At 45.8% G+C, this 15,172-nt stretch overlaps 1 protein-coding gene across 12 annotated transcripts; it reads left to right on the top strand.

The window, feature by feature from the left end:
- Positions 1–9,160: 9,160 nt before the first annotated feature.
- Positions 9,161–13,768, top strand: LOC123078248 (uncharacterized). Of its 12 annotated transcripts, none has more exons than XR_006437224.1 (5): positions 9,212–9,617; positions 9,960–10,498; positions 10,589–10,717; positions 10,983–12,023; positions 13,446–13,768. XR_006437224.1 is itself a non-coding variant. In XM_044500676.1 (4 exons), exons 1-3 carry the CDS (start codon positions 9,496–9,498, stop codon positions 10,708–10,710), a joined length of 414 nt encoding a protein of 137 aa, XP_044356611.1. In that variant the 5' UTR covers positions 9,205–9,495; the 3' UTR covers positions 10,711–12,023; positions 13,446–13,768. The 12 variants fall into 12 exon arrangements, 3 of the variants coding, with proteins under 3 accessions (XP_044356611.1, XP_044356612.1, XP_044356610.1); XR_006437223.1 differs by having other exon boundaries at positions 9,213–9,617; positions 10,979–12,023; XR_006437216.1 differs by having other exon boundaries at positions 9,161–9,617; positions 9,960–11,122; positions 11,852–12,023.
- Positions 13,769–15,172: the final 1,404 nt, after the last annotated feature.

Genomic DNA, 15,172 nt, shown 5'->3' with positions numbered 1-15,172 from the left:
CATCTCTTTCGGTATGAAGTGGGAAGATTGTCTCCCATATGCCGAGTTCTCCTACAACAACAGCTTCCAAGCAAGTTCGGGCAAGGCCCCATTCGAAGTTCTATATGGCTGAAAGTGCCGTACTCCTCTCAATTGGTCCAAGACTGGTGAACGCCAACTTCTTGGCAATGACTTAATCACAGAGGCTGAAGAAATGTGTAAAATCATACGTGAAAATCTCAAAGCCACGCAATCGCGCCAGAAGAGTTACTATGATAGCAAGCACCGTGACTTGGCTTTCGAGATCGGAGACCATGTCTACCTCCACGTCTCTCCAATGAAAGGCACACGTCGCTTCGGTATCAAAGGGAAACTTGCCCCGAGATTCGTGGGTCCTTTCAAGATCATTGGCAAAAGAGGCGACCTCGCCTATCAACTCGAGCTTCCTTCCAACTTCGCAAACGTGCACGATGTGTTTCACGTGTCTCAGCTTCGCAAGCGCTTCAAGACCCCCGAGTGCACTATCAACTTTGAAGAGATTGACCTCCAAGAAGATTTGTCTTATCATGAGTGTCCCGCTGCTATTCGTGAAGAAACCGAGTGCAAGACTCGCAACAAGTCAATCAAATTCCCGAAAGTTAAGTGGTCGCACCATTCCGACTGAGAAGCCACCCCGGATGTAAACTTCCATTGACAATGTATCCAACCTTGTTCTTCATCCAATTCCATTTGGGTTCAATCCTTTTTGGTCTCTTTTGTTTTGTTTGTTGGTTTGTACTTATTGCATTGTCTTGTCATTACTTGTCATCTTCTTTATGCACTTGCCATCTTTTGTTGCATCATGGCCTCATCTTAGTGTTGCATTTGTGCTTCTTGTCATGTTGCATTTAATCATCCTCTTCATGTGCATTGTGTGATTCATGCATGTTACATTGTTGCTTGACCCATGTGTGATCCATACATGACCACCTCCATGCATCACCACCTCTCCTTCTCTTTTCTTTCTTTTTGCAAGTGCCATCTTGCCCTCCTCCATAAATGTTCATCTTCTCCCTATAAATCTTGCTACATGTCCAGAACCTCTCTGCCAAATCTCATGCATTTTGGAGTTGTCTTGGTTAGGTTCAAAAATGCTCCAAGTTTGAATTATATTGAAACTTGTTTTATTTTTCTACCTCTAAAACGCTCAAAGAAATTTATTCAAATAGGGTATAAATCCAGGGTCATAAGGATATTTTCATATCTCTTATAAACATCTCCTACCTCCCTGACCTTTTTCCTTTCTACAGCTGTGATTTTAAATGCACAGAATTAAGAGGAAAACGGAAAGGACCTTCCCAGCACAGCTACTTGGGCCTTTTCTCACACCCGGCCCAGCCATCCACCCACACCACAGCCCAGTCAGCCCAAGCGTACCGGAGCTTCGTCCTCCTGTATGACAGGCCATCCAGAGCAGCCACGTCGGCACACCAGATGATTTGACGGCCGGAGCTCGTCCCTAGACCCTATAAAAGACGTCCCCGGTGCCCTAGGGTCTCCCCTCGACCGATCCCCCTCCTCTTCTTTGCTCGCCGCCGCCAGGTAAGGCTAGCCATGCCACGCCTTCGCCTTGTCCATGATGCTCCAGCTGAGCAAGAGCTCGAGCTCGGGGTAGCCTCTCCGACCGCGTCCGATCTCTTCTGCCGCCGTGGGGGAGTCCGCCAAGTCCCCCTACGTCTCCTTCCACGACGCACGTGACCACAAGGCCTCCAGATCGACTCCCTCGGCCGTCTTCTTCCTCTGCTTTGCGGACAGCAGCCCCACCAAGTTCAGAGCTCCCTCTCGTCGCCTCCAGCGCATCTCCGTCGACCCCGTCGTGTCCTAGGGTGAGCTCGATCTCGTGCTCGGGCACCGCACGCACGCGCCTTCCACAACCGCTCCACGTACACACCCTGGCCCCGCCTTCAAATTCCGCACCCCTGTCGGTGACCCTCGGCTCGGGTGGTCGCCGTCGTGCTCGCTGGTAGCGGCGTCCTTCGTCTCTGCCTCAGGCAGGACCAGCCAACCTCGCCAGGAGTTAGATCAAGAGACCAAGTGCCCTTTCTTGACACAAGCACATCAGTAGCGCACTGGTTAGCGCCCAGCCATATCACCGGGGCGACCTCGGTTCGAATCCCATGCAGGCCCCCCTTTTTCCTTTTATTTCTTTAATGAGTGCTAACATCGGACCCCAATTGCCATTCACACACACACACACACCTCCCTGCAGGGGCCACAATTCATCCTCACCCCCTCCTTCTTTTATTTCTTTTTATTTCATTTAATCTAGCGCTTCCCATTTATGGAAATGGCGCGCTTTCCATTTCGGGCCATGTCCAAATATGGACATTCCAGTTCGGGCAGTTTTCCTTTTCTGTCAACAACCCTTTTAGGCAGCTATGCATCCTAAGCATTTGTGGGGATTTTTCTAAAGTGACCCCAACATATTATATATGTTTTTGGGGTAGAAAAATCCAATGAATCCAGTGCTGGCATTAGTTTTGGCATTTGAGCAAGTTCATGAACATGCCATTTTACATCATGTTGTTGTTTTGTCTTTTATGTGTATATTTATGCAAATATGCTAGGGGGTAGTTTTGCACATGAACATGCTCTTACACATGCCTACTACATGCTAGATTGTGTTACATGCCATGACATGCTTTATATTGAGTTAAACATGCTTGCAAACATGCTGTGATGAATCTGTTTTGCCATGCTAGTCATTTTTACCAAGTCTGCTAGAACTGTTGTCATTTGCATTTTTGTCATGCTGTTTTAGACCTGTTCTAGTGAGTTATAGCAGTAGCTCAATGTTCATGATTTGTAAAGCTTCACCTGTAATTTACTGCCATGTATTTGGTTTTCATGTTTGGGTGTTGTAGCATAGTTTCATGATGCATCTTAAGTGCTATGTTGTTGTTAAGTGCAGTTTTGCATTGTTCTTGTTTTGCTCGTCATTTGCAAACCGTGCATCCGTTTCCGGTGATCTTCATATCGATTTCATTTGAAATCTACCAACTTATCCAGTGGCATGCTTGGTTTTCCAAGTTGATGCCATGATCATCCTTTCCCTTCCGGAGTACCCATATGCATTGCACATCATACCTTGCATACCATGCCGTGTCTTGCATCATGTTGTTTGTGCATTGCACCATGATTGATTGTTGTTCCATTGCTTGTGTTCTTGCTTTGGGTAGAGCCGGGATATGAGTTCGTGAACGAGGAACCTGTTGAGTATGCTAACGAGGAGCAAGCTTTCGACAACTCTGAGAACTTTGCAGGCAAGATGACCATTACCCTCGATATCACTTCTATCTTTGCTTGCTAGTTGTTCGCTCTATCACTATGTCGCGCTACCTACCACTTGTTTATCATGCCTCCCATATTGCCATGTCAAGCCTCTAACCCACCTTCCTAGTGAACTGTTGTTTGGCTAAGTTACCGCTTTTGCTCAGCCCCTCTTATAGCGTTGTTAGTTGCAGGTGAAGTTGAAGTTTGCTCCATGTTGGAACATGATGATTTTTGGGATATCACAATATCTCTTAATAAATTAATGCATCTATATACTTGGCAAAGGGTGGAAGGCTCGACCTTATGCCTGGTGTTTTGTTCCACTCTTGCCGCCCTAGTTTCCGTCATACCGGTGTTATGTTCCTTGATTTTGCGTTCCTTACGCGGTTGGGGTTATGGGACCCCCTTGATAGTTCGCTTTGAATAAAACTCCTCCAGCAAGGCCCAACCTTGGTTTTACATTTGCCTAACAACCTATACCTTTCCATTGGGTTTTCACGAGCCCGAGGGTCATCTTTATTTTAGCCCCCCCCGGGCGAGTGCTCCTCTGAGTGTTGGTCCGAACCGAGCCGCCTGCGGGGCCACCTCGGGGAAACTCGAGGGCTGGTTTTACTCGTAGCTTGTCTCATTTGGTGTGCCCTGAGAACGAGATATGCGCATCTCCTATCGGGATTTGTCAGCACAGTCGGGTGGTCTTGCTGGTCTTGTTTTACCATTGTCGAAATGTTTTGTAACCGGGATTCCGAGACTGATCGGGTCTTTCCGGGAGAAGGAATATCCTTCGTTGATCGTGAGAGCTTGTCATGGGCTAAGCTGGGACACCGTTGCAGGGTATAAACTTTCAAAAGCCGTGCCCGCGGTTATGTGGCAGATGGGAATTTGTTAATGTCCGGTTGTAGAGAACATGACACTTGACTTAATTAAAAATGCATCAACCGCGTGTGTAGCCGTGATGGTCTCTTTTCGGCGAAGTCCGGGAAGTGAACACGGTTTGGGTTATGTATGAACGTAAGTAGTTTCAGGATCACTTCTTGATCACTTCTAGCTTCACGACCGTTGCGTAGCTTCTCATCTTACTCTTATTTGCGTATGTTAGCCACCATATTTGCTTAGTGCTTGCTGCAACTCCACCTCATTACCACATCCTACCCATAAGCTTAAATAGTCTTGATCTCGCGGGTTTTGAGATTGCTGAGTCCTCGTGACTCACAGATACTACCGAAACAGTTGCAGGTGCCGATGATACCAGTGCAGGCGATGCTACCGAACTCAAGTGGGAGTTCGACGAGGTCCTTGGTCGTTACTATGTTTCGTTTCCCGATGATCAGTAGTGGAGCCCAGTTGGGACGATCGGGGATCTAGCATTTGGGGTTATCTTCTTTTCATTTGGATTTGACCGTAGTCGGTCTATGTGTGTACTTGGATGATGTATGATTTACTTAAGTATTGTATGAAGTGGCGATTGTAAGCCAACTCTCTTTATCCCTGTCTTGTTCATTACATGGGATTGTGTGAAGATGACCCTTCTTGCGACAAAACCACAATGCGGTTATGCCTCTAAGTCGTGCCCCGACACGTGGGAGATATAGCCTCATTGTGGGCGTTACATGATATAATTTCAACGTCATGATATTCAATTCATTCAACAATTTACTCATAGGATATAAGTGAAGCACAAGAGTAAATTACAAACTACTCCAAAAAGATATAAGTGAAGATCATGAGCATAATATTTATTTCTCTCAAATTAATTTAAGTGAAGCAAGAGAGAGTTTCTTCATAAATACTAAAGCACACCGTGCTCAAAAAGATATAAGTGAAGCACTAGATCAATTCCACAGAAAAGAGCTTCGTTGACGGGATGTGAATGCCGCTTACCTAGCCTCCCTGGCAACTATTTGAGGACTCTATTTTATTTTAAAGTTTCAGATCTAGGTACTTTATTAAAACAGCAAGAAAAACAAAAATAATTACATTCCAAGGATAGCACTAATCATGTGAAGAAGCAAAAAACTTAGGCTCAACCGACACTAACCGATAATTGTTGAAGAAGAAAGGTGGGATACCTACCGGGGCATCCCCAAGCTTAGATGCTTGAGAATTCTTGAAATATTATCTTGGGGTGCCTTGGGCATCCCCACGCTTGAGCTCTTGTGTCTCCTTAATTCCTCTCATATCACGGTTTTCCTAAATCTCAAAAGCTTCATCCACACAAAACTCAACAAGAACTCGTGAGATAAGTTAGTATAAACCAATGCAAAAACCTTATCATTCTCTATCGTATCAAATCACTAAAATTATTATTCAACATTGCATACTAGATGCCTCTGCATATTTAATACTTCTATCCTCAAGTTTTGTAGGACAGTAGCAATTTTCTCTCAAGTGGATGACCTAAGGTTTATCAATCTGTGGGAGGCATAGGATGAAGATGGTCTCTCTCAAACAACCCTGCAACCAAATACAAGAAATCTCTTGTGTCCCCAACACACCCAATACAATGGCAAATTGTATAGGTGCACTAGTTCGGTGAAGAGATGGTGATAAGAGTGCAATATTGATGGTAGAAATATTTTTTTATAATATGAATAAATAAAAACAACATAGTAGGAAATAGTAAACAGGCACAAAAATGGTATTGCAATGCTTGAAAACAATGCCTAGGCTACATACTTTCGCTAGTGCAATATCTAAACAGTGCTAACATAGTTGGATCATATGATTATCCCTCAAAGTGCAATAAAGAATCACTCCCGAGTTCCTATTAGCGGAGAACAAAAGATAGAAATTGTTTGTAGGGTACAAAACCACCTAAAAGCTATTCTTTCCGATCGATCTAATCAAGAGTTTGTACTAAAATAACACAATATGACACACATCAACAAACTCTAATGTCAGCTAGATACTCCAACGTCACCACGAGTATCCGTGAGTTAATTCTACGATATGCATCAAACAACTTCATGATCATAATATTCAATCCACACAAAGCACTACAAAGAGACCCCAAAGTTTCTATCAGAGAAAAGATAATAAAAACGTGCATCACCCCCTATGCATAGATTACCCCAATGTCACCTCGGGAATCCGCAAGTTGAGTGCCATAACATACATCAAGTGAATAAATATGATACCCCATTGTCACCTCAAGTATTCATACCGCAAGACATACATCATGTGTTCTCATATCTGAATATTAAATCCGATAAGATAAAACTTCAATAGGTAAAGATTCAATTCATCACAACAAGAGTATAAAGGGGAGAAACATCATATGATCCATCTATGTTAACAAGCCCATGATATAGATCACAAGAGAGAGATTAAACACATAGCTACTGGTACAAACCCTCAGCCCCGAGCGTGGACTACTCCCTCCTCATCGTGGTGGCCGCCGGGATGATGAAGATGGCCACCGGTGATGATTCCCCCCTTCGGCTGGGTGCCGGAACGGGTCTAGATTGGTTTTCGGTGGCTACAGAGCCTTGCGGTGGCGAAACTTCTGATCTAGGTTAACCCCGAAGGGTTTTTGGAATATTTGTGAATTTATAGGGTAAAGAGGGGGTGCGGGAGGCCACCGAGGTGCGCACAACCCACCTGGGCGCACTTGGGCCCCAGGCGCGCCCTGGTGGGTTGTGCCCCCCTCGGGGTACCCCCCAGGTGCTGCTCTGGCCCAATGGATGTCTTCTGGTCCATAAAAAATCTCCGTGAACTTTCGTTGCATTTGGACTCCGTTTGGTATTGATTTCCTGCGATGTAAAAAACATGTAGAAAACAGCAACTGACACTTGGCACTATGTCAATAGGTTAGTACCAAAAAAGATATAAATGACTATAAAATTATTGTAAAACATCTAAGAATGATAAAATAACATCACAAATACTTCATAAATTATAGATACGTTGGAGACGTATTATTGATCAAAGGGGGTTTGCTTGCCTGGAAGCTCTGCGGTCTCGGGGTCTACTGGAAAGAAGTAACGGAGGGGCAACACAATAAATAACAGAGCAATTAAAGCATCACAAAGCATGACATGGCAATACGTGGTGCTAGGGGTGGCCTAACGCAGTACTAGGCGAGGCTGGCGAAGGGGGAAAACATCCGAGAAAGTATTCTCGGTGTTTGACGTTTTTGGACAGGTGAACCGGAGGTAGATTGTTGCATTTTTGCTATGCTAGTGACGTGCGGTGGACGAACGGAATACGTATTCGAATTCGTCTCGTCGTTCTAAGCAACTTTCATGTACAAAGTACTTTCATCCGACTTGTGGCTTATTTTATATGATTTTATGAAGTTTTAAACATTTCTGAAATCCTGAAATTAAATTTAATTCGAATTATTAAAAATATAAATTTCTATGGGTACACAGGAGTGTACCTAGGAATGTGTGCATGTGCATGACATGTGGGGCCTGAGGGCTCAGTTGACCCAGTCAACTTTAACTGGTCCACTGATGAACAGTGTTAGTGGGGCCCAGTTGTCATTGTCTTAGTTTAACAGATTAATTAATCTATCTTAATTAGAGGTGGGGGGCACACGTCATAGACATCAACTAAACTATTCTAGTTAATTAGATTAATTAGCCTGGGGTCCACTTGTAATAGCCTTAGACTAATTAACACCTAATTTAGCCTAAGCTAATTAGACCTACTAATTGGGCCGACCATTGGCAGCGGCACATCCAGGCCTCGGCTGTGCTTGCCATGGCTAACACGCACGAGGCACAAGCCACGGCGGCCATGGCCAATAGCGGCAGCAGCACGAGGGAGCAGTAGCAGCGGCCGTGAGCAGCAGCAAGCGGAGCAGTAGTGCAGCGACAACAGCAGCAAGCGGAGCAGAGTAGCGGTACGAGCAGCAACACATCGCAAGGAGCAGCAGGGGCGCGCTAGGCAGCAGCGAGCGATGGCCGGCGAGCAGTGGCAGGCAGAGGCGAGGCCAGGGCGGGCGCGCGTCAGCAGCAGTACGTCGCAGCAGGAGACGACAGTTAAGCAGCAGCAGCTCACGCACGCGCTTACATACGCGTACACGCGACGCGAGCTCGGATGTGCTCGGGGACGACAAACGGTGACCGAATCGAGGCGGAGGAAGGGGGATCCGGAGGAGGGCTCACCGGGGAGGACGTAGGCGAGCTCGGGGAAGGTCGGGGAGGCGCCGGTGGTGGAGATCGACGGCGATGGCCGCGGCGGCCGTGGTGGGGATGGCAGCTTGTTGCGGAGCATACAGGTCCTTTTGGCTTCAATCCAGAGGCGTAGGTGAAGGAGACAAGGTCGGGGAGGCTCCCGGAGCATGGCAATGATGACGCGGCGGCGACGGAAGTCTCGGACGGGAGCACTAGCAGAGAGAGAGCGAGAGGAAGGGGATTGCGAGGCTAGGGTTCGTCGAGAGGCCGCGGGAGCGGTCTAGTAGGCACCCAAGATGTCGGAGAGGCCGCGGGATGGCCGATGTGTGGCCATCCGCACCATGGACGCGAGAGCGGCGTCCACCGCGATGGAGTGAACAAGAGGTTGAAGATGGCGGCTACGTGGGCTGGGCTGTGCACTGTAGCACAGTAGCTAGGATTTACCCTTTTTACTACAGTCTCATGATGGTTTCCAGCAGGAAATCTTCGTATTATGTTAGTTGGGAGAACATGAGCGTTCTCAGAGCTCAGCGACTCTCGTCCGTCGGATCGTTTACTTGATGCTTTCTCGGCCGTCGGATCTCGCCCTCGGATGGCCGTAGCCGTCGGATGAAGAGGTGACACTGCTACAATGAATAGTATGCCCTCCAGCGTGCCACCGCCTGTAATTTCCATGTCCCGCCGAGGGCATTTTAGTCATTTCACCTGGTTGAGAAAAGATCTGATAGCGCAGGCAGGGGTGAGACCGTGGAGCCCGAACATCGGGTCGTTCCCCTCCCCTCCAGCCCGCTCTCCTCTCTTCGTCCCGCCCCGCCTCTCTCTCTCCCTCCCGTGCCTGCCTCCCAGCCCCCCGTCGCCGCCGTTGCTCTCTCTCCCTCCCGTGCCCGCCTCCCTGCCCCCCCCGCCGCCGCCGCTTGCTCGGGCACCCATCCACGACCTCGCGCCGCCCCTCTCCTCTTCCTCCCGCCTCACCTCTCTCTCTCCTTCCAAACCCTAGACCGCCTCCTTGCCCTGTCGCCGTCGGATCATCTCCTTCTCCACCCCTCTCACTGACGAGGAGCTGGCGCTCGGGGAGGACGAGGAGATGGCCGCCTCCTGGGAGCAGCAGGAGGAGGAGGGGCATGCGGCGCCGGCGACTAAGAAGGCCAGGAACGTGGCCACCGGCGACAAGGAGCCCGAGTTCCTTGGCGAGCCGTCCCCGCTCAGGTACAGCTTGCCACTCCCCTATGCTCTCTGGTGCAATGTCCAGATTTGTGAGCGTAGCAAACACTGAAGCCAATGGATGTATAGTGTGGCCATGTTCTGACCAAGCTGAAGGAAGCACGTCCAAATTGGTTCTCTACATGGTGAGGTTAGATTAATTGAGATTAGCTTCTTCTAAAAATCTGTCCCAATGCAATTAGCAGGCAAGCAAACTCGAAGAATGAAATTGTGAATGGCATGTATATTAGTGATCTGTAGACTGGAGTGTGTAACTTACTAACTTGCATGACGTATATCAGGATTTTGCTTTGTTTGCTCAAATAAATTTTGTCCATTTATATGCAGCCGACCAAGAAGGCCAGGAACGTGGTCCCTTCCATCCATCCTCCTTCTCACGGCCGTTCCTCCTGGCCGGGATGATTTCATGGTCGTGTTGCAGTTGGTTCCAGTTCTGACCGCACGCCTCGCATCCGCCGTCTGTCGTCCACCGTTTGCTCGGTTGCCGCCATGGAAAAGTTAATTCTTCTTCTTTTTTTTGTCCTTCCAGTTTTCCTGCTGATGTGCACCTATACATGAGCAATTGATTTTCTCTAAAAAATACATGATGTTGTTCCATTCGCTTTCTCTAATTGATGTGGTTGAGCAATTGATTTTCTCTAAAAATACATGATGTTCTTCCATTCGCTTTCTGGTCTGATCCTAAATATCATGTGTATCAAACTAATCATTGATACTGCAACTGAAGCTAGCTCTTATGGAGATAGAGAATTACTACACTGCTGTCTGCATGCGTGTGAAGCTCTTATGGAGATAATTACTTACATACCAAAACCATATATGAGTCCGCTGTTTATTATTGTTCACCAGAAATGATGATAAATTTGGTAATTAACTAGTGTCTATTAAGTGTTAACTTTATCAAAAAAATATTGTGTGTTCCGGGCCTATGAGTCTTTGTTTTGTTTGTTTTCCAGAGCACACAGTAAATAAAACAGAGCACAAAGCAGTAGCCTTTGGAGCAGGTTACAGTTTCTACTTGGAATTAAAGGATTTGGAGCAGGCTACATCTGTGATGACACAGATTGGTTATGCATGATCTCTTAGTAATGAAACTCTTTCCTTGCCTGTATCTAATCTTGTATGTTCAATTCTTTTTCCTTTTGAGTGGATTTCTATATGGAATACCATCTATTTCTAATGAATTTTTATGTTGCTTGCTGCCCTTTTTAATTAGATAGATCCAATAATTATACCAATGAATAGATCTTTTTTGTGACTGATATATGATTCAATGATATAAATGCTATATATTTTGTATCCGATATGCAAGGTTACCTGAATCTCCTCGCATATTTTTTTTGAAGGAAGAGTGAACGCAGTCCTGAATGCAGTCAATAGGCGCACTCCATTTAGAACAATGGAAGCATCATTAAATTAACTTGGTTGACAGATGGTTCAAGCTGCTCGTCGTCTAATGGAAAGCTTGGCCTAATAAAAATATCTGGGAGGTAGCTATGGTAGTCTCATTGTAATTTCTACTCTACCATCAAGGTTCTCCATGATGATTGAGATGACCGTGACTACTTTACAAGCTTTTGGAAGCTGTGACAGAAGGCATGGAAACCATGATAAGTCAAAGCATATAAACCTCAAAATTATGCAGCTGATCATATCATATTGCCACTGGAATGAAATTGTCTATTCTAAAGTGTTCTACACTCAAGCTATCATCTGCACTTCATTTATTTTAATCATTCCTCACCAGAACTACTTTATTAGTAGTGAAAGGCATCACGTAATTTATTCATCGCCAAAAAATATTATCATGCTCCCAATTTAGCTGGCAATTGGTGCACATGTCTGCCAGGACTAAGGGAATCAAGAAACAATCCTTCAGCTACTAATTATGGTCGTTTTTTATAACAGCTTATCTAGCTACCTATTTGTAGTAAAGTTCGGCTACATAATTCTCTTCGTCCATTAGTTAGTCCTTGGTCCTCCTGGCTACTGTTGAATGATTGTTATTTTTTTAGCTCACCTTCGTATGCTCCTATTGCTCAAGCGTGAGTTTTGTCCCACAAGGTTAATGCCACTTCCAATTTTTTATATATTTCTATTTTACTTGCAGCCATTGTCGTGCTTACTCCACAGTTGTAGAAAAATTTCCTTGGTTCCAAGTTCTGAATACGCGTTAATCCATCATCTATTTTTGACCCTGTAGATGAATTTATTCCCAGATGTTTATGCAGGGAAGGAGGAGGCATACCATTGATAGTTTGAATCAAACCAGTAGAGGACACCACCGTCGGTTATGGTGTCGAGTGACGGAACTGCAGTGATCTGGCAGTGTGGCTGTTGACCTCCTTAACATCATTCACATTCGTCGCTCTAAACCCACTCAGCAGACAAGTAAATCTTTATCCTTAAATTCCCTGTATAATTCTGTATCCTTAAATTACCCGCACTATTGTCATGGCTGTTGAATACATCATGTAACCCCACATAAATGGTTAGGAACCAGATAGATTTGATTTATCTTCAATACCCTCTCCAAAATGCATGTGTTGTTTATGCTTCTTATTCTGATCATACACTGCCCTGTATCTGTTGGTTGTAACTTTCTTAGAGCATCTCTAGCAGACCCCGCAAAAGCGGTCAAACCCTTAAAAATCCGCGTTTTCAGTTTCGTGGTGTCAAAAAACGTCCTGAATAGACCCCGCAAAAGCGGTCAAACCCGTAAAATTTTTGCAGGCCCCTGAAAATCCATCCCCACGACCCTTTATTCTGTAGATTTGGAGGCAAAATATAAGGGGGACTGCAAACCAGTCAACACTACGCACAAGGAAATTCCGCCATGCGCACATAGGCTCCGGTGATCTTCCGCCACGGAACTCGACGGAATCTCGCCGGAAACTCGCCGTTTACCGCTGCTGCGGCGTCGGCTTGCAGAGTAGATCGCTGGAGCAGTGGCTGGAGACTCGAGCAGCTACGCGGCCACGAACGAGCTAGCTAGCAAGCTCCTGATCCATCCGGCCACGAACGAGCTAGGTCCTCGATCCATCCGGCCACGAACAAGCTAGCTAGCTAGCTCCCGGATCCATCCGGTAACGGAGGAGTTGGCTCCTGGATCGATTCGGCAACTACCATGGACGACGGGAGCTGACTATGAACACAGGCGAGAGGAAGAAGAAGACACGGGAAAGAATATATGCGAATATTCTTTTTTACGGGTTCGTTATGCGGGGTCTACATCTGCGGCCGTCCGCGCCGGCCCGCAAAGCTGTTTTTTTGGAACTGCAAACGCGTTTTGCAGGCCGGCGGGATGCCGGGTCTGCTAGAGATGCTCTTACATATGTGAGCTTCACATCACACCCTGTTGTATAATCTACCTTGATTAAATGTTGCGGTGTAAGCGTGATTCCATTTTCCATGATCCTTTACTTCTGCAGATTGTTATTGTGAATTGGTGATTGTCCTGAAAATATCATACTATCTCTATTGTTAATCTCACAGGCCTCTCACGTGCCTACTTCTGAGTATGTAGTTTGAGTGAACTTCTATTCGAGGGCTTGCCTTCTTTAGTAATGCCTACCTCTTAATATTATGTTGCATTAAAACTACTAGATGCTATCTCAAACTTTTGTTGCTTTGTATGGAAAATAGCCTACTTAGGCAATCTTGGGTTAGCCCTGTATGTGGTTTGCCTACACAATATTAACCTCATTGTCACTATGTCTGCTTTTGAAACTCTTTAGCACTGGAATATATGCTCTGTTACTATTAATTAGACTGCTTTTGTGCTGAACTTTATGCCATGCTGCACTTACTCAGGCTAAATCCTTCTGCTTTATCACGAGGACAACAATAGTGCTCATGTGAGCTTGAACTGTGGTGAATGCGACTGATGTTTCAACCGCATACAAAGATGAAGTTCTTTTTGTTTCTCGAGTAATATTATCGTATATAGGCGTGATGCCTCTGCAGAGGCGTTTTGGATCAATACCTTATCTTTATTGTAAATTATGTGTGATCACCGCTATGAGACACCTTTGGATGGATTTATTACTCCATAGTTATTGTAAATTATGAACAAATTATGCTGTAGTTCCAGTGTTAGTTATCTGATCTACTAAATATGCCTATGTTATCCTGTAGTAATGCATATGCTACACCGGGATTCCTAATAACTTACCATTATCTTCTTGACCAAAATGATGGGACCGGCACCCTCGCGCCAAGGCGCGATCCCGATCTAGTACAGCAACATTGGCAGGGGCCGGGCGCAACTACGGTTGCAGGTTTATGGGCAAAAATTAGTGCTCTTACAAAGGGTCTCACACGGTGGGAAAAATCTACCTTTGGTAATGTTAAAGCTGAGATTAAACGCTTGAATGTGGAACTTGGAAGGCTTCAAGCGGATCCTAGTCGGACTGAGCCGACCCGAATTGAAGTTAAGATTAAAGACCGCTTGGTCGAACTTTATCACAGGGAAGAAGTAATGTGGCGTCAGAGGGCGCGCATTACATGGCTAGCAGCGGGAGATAAGAGCACTAAATTCTTCCACCTGCACGCTAGCAGACTACGTCTTAAGAATAAAATTAAGGCTCTCATGAAGGAGGATGGCACCACAACAGATGATGCAGATGAGATGGGGAATTTGGTTACAGCTCTCTATCGGGACCTCTTCACTTCAGAGGGTACATCAAACATGGAGAGGGTGATTGATACTGTCCCTTGCAAAGTGACCGAGGAGATGAATAAAAATTGAACTTCTGGTTACACGAAGGAGGAGGTGAAGGTGGCACTTTTTGAGATGGCTCCTACTAAGGCGCCAGGATCAGATGGGTACCCCGCCCACTTTTTTCACAGGCATTGGGACGTGTGTGGAGATGAGATTACTTTGATCATTTTGAAAATTTTGAGAGGGGAAGAAGCAGTGGATGAGCTGAATGATACTATCCTAGTACTTATCCCCAAGGTAACGAACCCCACGCTTCTTACTCAATTCCGTCCTATAAGCCTTTGTAATGTCATATACAAGATTGCTTCCAAGGTTTTGGCGAAAAGATTGAAGAATATTCTTCCGGAGATCATATCTGAGGAGCAGTCGGCCTTTGTTGGGGGGAGGCTTATTACTGACAATATTATCTCGGCCTATGAGTACCTTCACTTCATGAAGGGAAATAAGTCAAAGAAGAATGGTTTTTGTGCCCTGAAACTGGACATGATGAAGGCGTATGATCGCCTGGAGTGAGATTATTTACGCACTATAATGACCAAATTGGGCTTTCACCGGTTTGGGTGGATACAGTGATGAGGATGGTGAGCTCTATTAAATTCTCGGTCTTATTCAATGTGAAGAAATTAGAGCAATTCACCCCTACAAGGGGAATTCGGCAGGGAGATCCGATATCACCTTACCTATTCTTGTTGGCAGCAGAGGGCCTTTTGTGCCTCCTAAAAAGTCAGAATGAGTCATCGCCAATCAACGGAATCAAAGTGGCATAAACGGCCCCGCTGGTTAGCCACTTACTTTTCGCCGATGACAGCCTGCTGTT

This window comes from Triticum aestivum, chromosome 3D (genome assembly GCF_018294505.1).
Source record: "Triticum aestivum cultivar Chinese Spring chromosome 3D, IWGSC CS RefSeq v2.1, whole genome shotgun sequence".
NCBI classification, from domain to species: Eukaryota; Viridiplantae; Streptophyta; class Magnoliopsida; order Poales; family Poaceae; genus Triticum; species Triticum aestivum.
The sequence above is the reverse complement of the archived record's forward strand: the minus strand, read 5'-3'. Positions and strand labels throughout refer to the sequence as shown.

What these genes read in the sequence shown, in the direction of transcription:
- LOC123078248 (XM_044500675.1), top strand. Translation starts at nt 9,533, where the DNA reads ATGCGGCGCCGGCGACTAAGAAGGCCAGGAACGTGGCCACCGGCGACA. An exon ending in TTGGTTCTCTACATGGTGAG is followed by an intron (nt 9,763 to 9,959) that starts GTTAGATTAATT and finishes ATTTATATGCAG; the next exon opens with CCGACCAAGAAGGCCAGGAA. An exon ending in TCGGTTGCCGCCATGGAAAA is followed by an intron (nt 10,130 to 10,588) that starts GTTAATTCTTCT and finishes TTTGTTTTCCAG; the next exon opens with AGCACACAGTAAATAAAACA.